General features: G+C 59.2%; 1 protein-coding gene across 1 annotated transcript in view; it reads left to right on the top strand.

Moving 5' to 3' along the window:
* The window catches only part of ETH_00041440 (uncharacterized protein), a gene marked incomplete at both ends in the record, with an annotated part of 1,404 nt that extends 1,014 nt beyond the window's left edge, over window positions 1-390 (top strand). Inside the window, one exon of the mRNA XM_013375180.1 lies at window positions 4-390. Coding sequence (XP_013230634.1) covers window positions 4-390 — 387 coding nt within the window. The remainder of the gene's footprint in view (window positions 1-3) is intronic.
* Window positions 391-569: the final 179 nt, after the last annotated feature.

Raw genomic sequence — 569 nt, 5'->3', positions numbered from 1 at the left:
CTTGCTGCAGCGAAGGGGCGGTGGGCAGCAGCAGGCGCAGCAGGCGCAGCAGCAGCAGCAGCAGCAGCAGCAGAGCCCTTTCGCCACTACGCCCTCACCGACCCCGCCCACGGCCTGCAGCTCGAGGAGTTCAACAGAATGGCAGCAGACGCAACAGCAGGTCAAATCCAGTTCGACATCATCGACCTCGGCATTGTCTTCAACGCCCTCGACGAGCACCAAAAGAGTGCCATCAACGAGCGCGAGTTCACGGAGTGGATGGCGGGTCCGCGAGGGTTTGGGGAGGGTTGGGCGTTTACGGGGGGTTTTGGGGGGTTGGGGGAGGTTTTGAGGGTTTGGGGAGGGTTTGGGGGTTTAGAGGAGGTTTTGAGGCTTTGCGGGAGCTTTTGAGGGTTCAGAGGAGGTTTTGAGGCTTTGGGGGAGGTTTTGAGGGTTTACGGGAGGTTTTGAGGGTTTACGGGAGGGTTTGGGCGTTTACGGGGGGGTTTGAGGGCTTGGGGAGGTTTCGGGGGTTTACGGGAGGTTTTGAGGGTTTAGACGAGGTTTTGAGGGTTTAGACGAGGTTTTGA

This window comes from Eimeria tenella, genomic scaffold, assembly GCF_000499545.2.
Source record: "Eimeria tenella Houghton genomic scaffold, Eth_scaff2599, whole genome shotgun sequence".
NCBI lineage: Eukaryota > Apicomplexa > Conoidasida > Eucoccidiorida > Eimeriidae > Eimeria > Eimeria tenella.
Note: the sequence above shows the minus strand (reverse complement) of the source record. Positions and strands in the feature narration are given on the sequence as shown.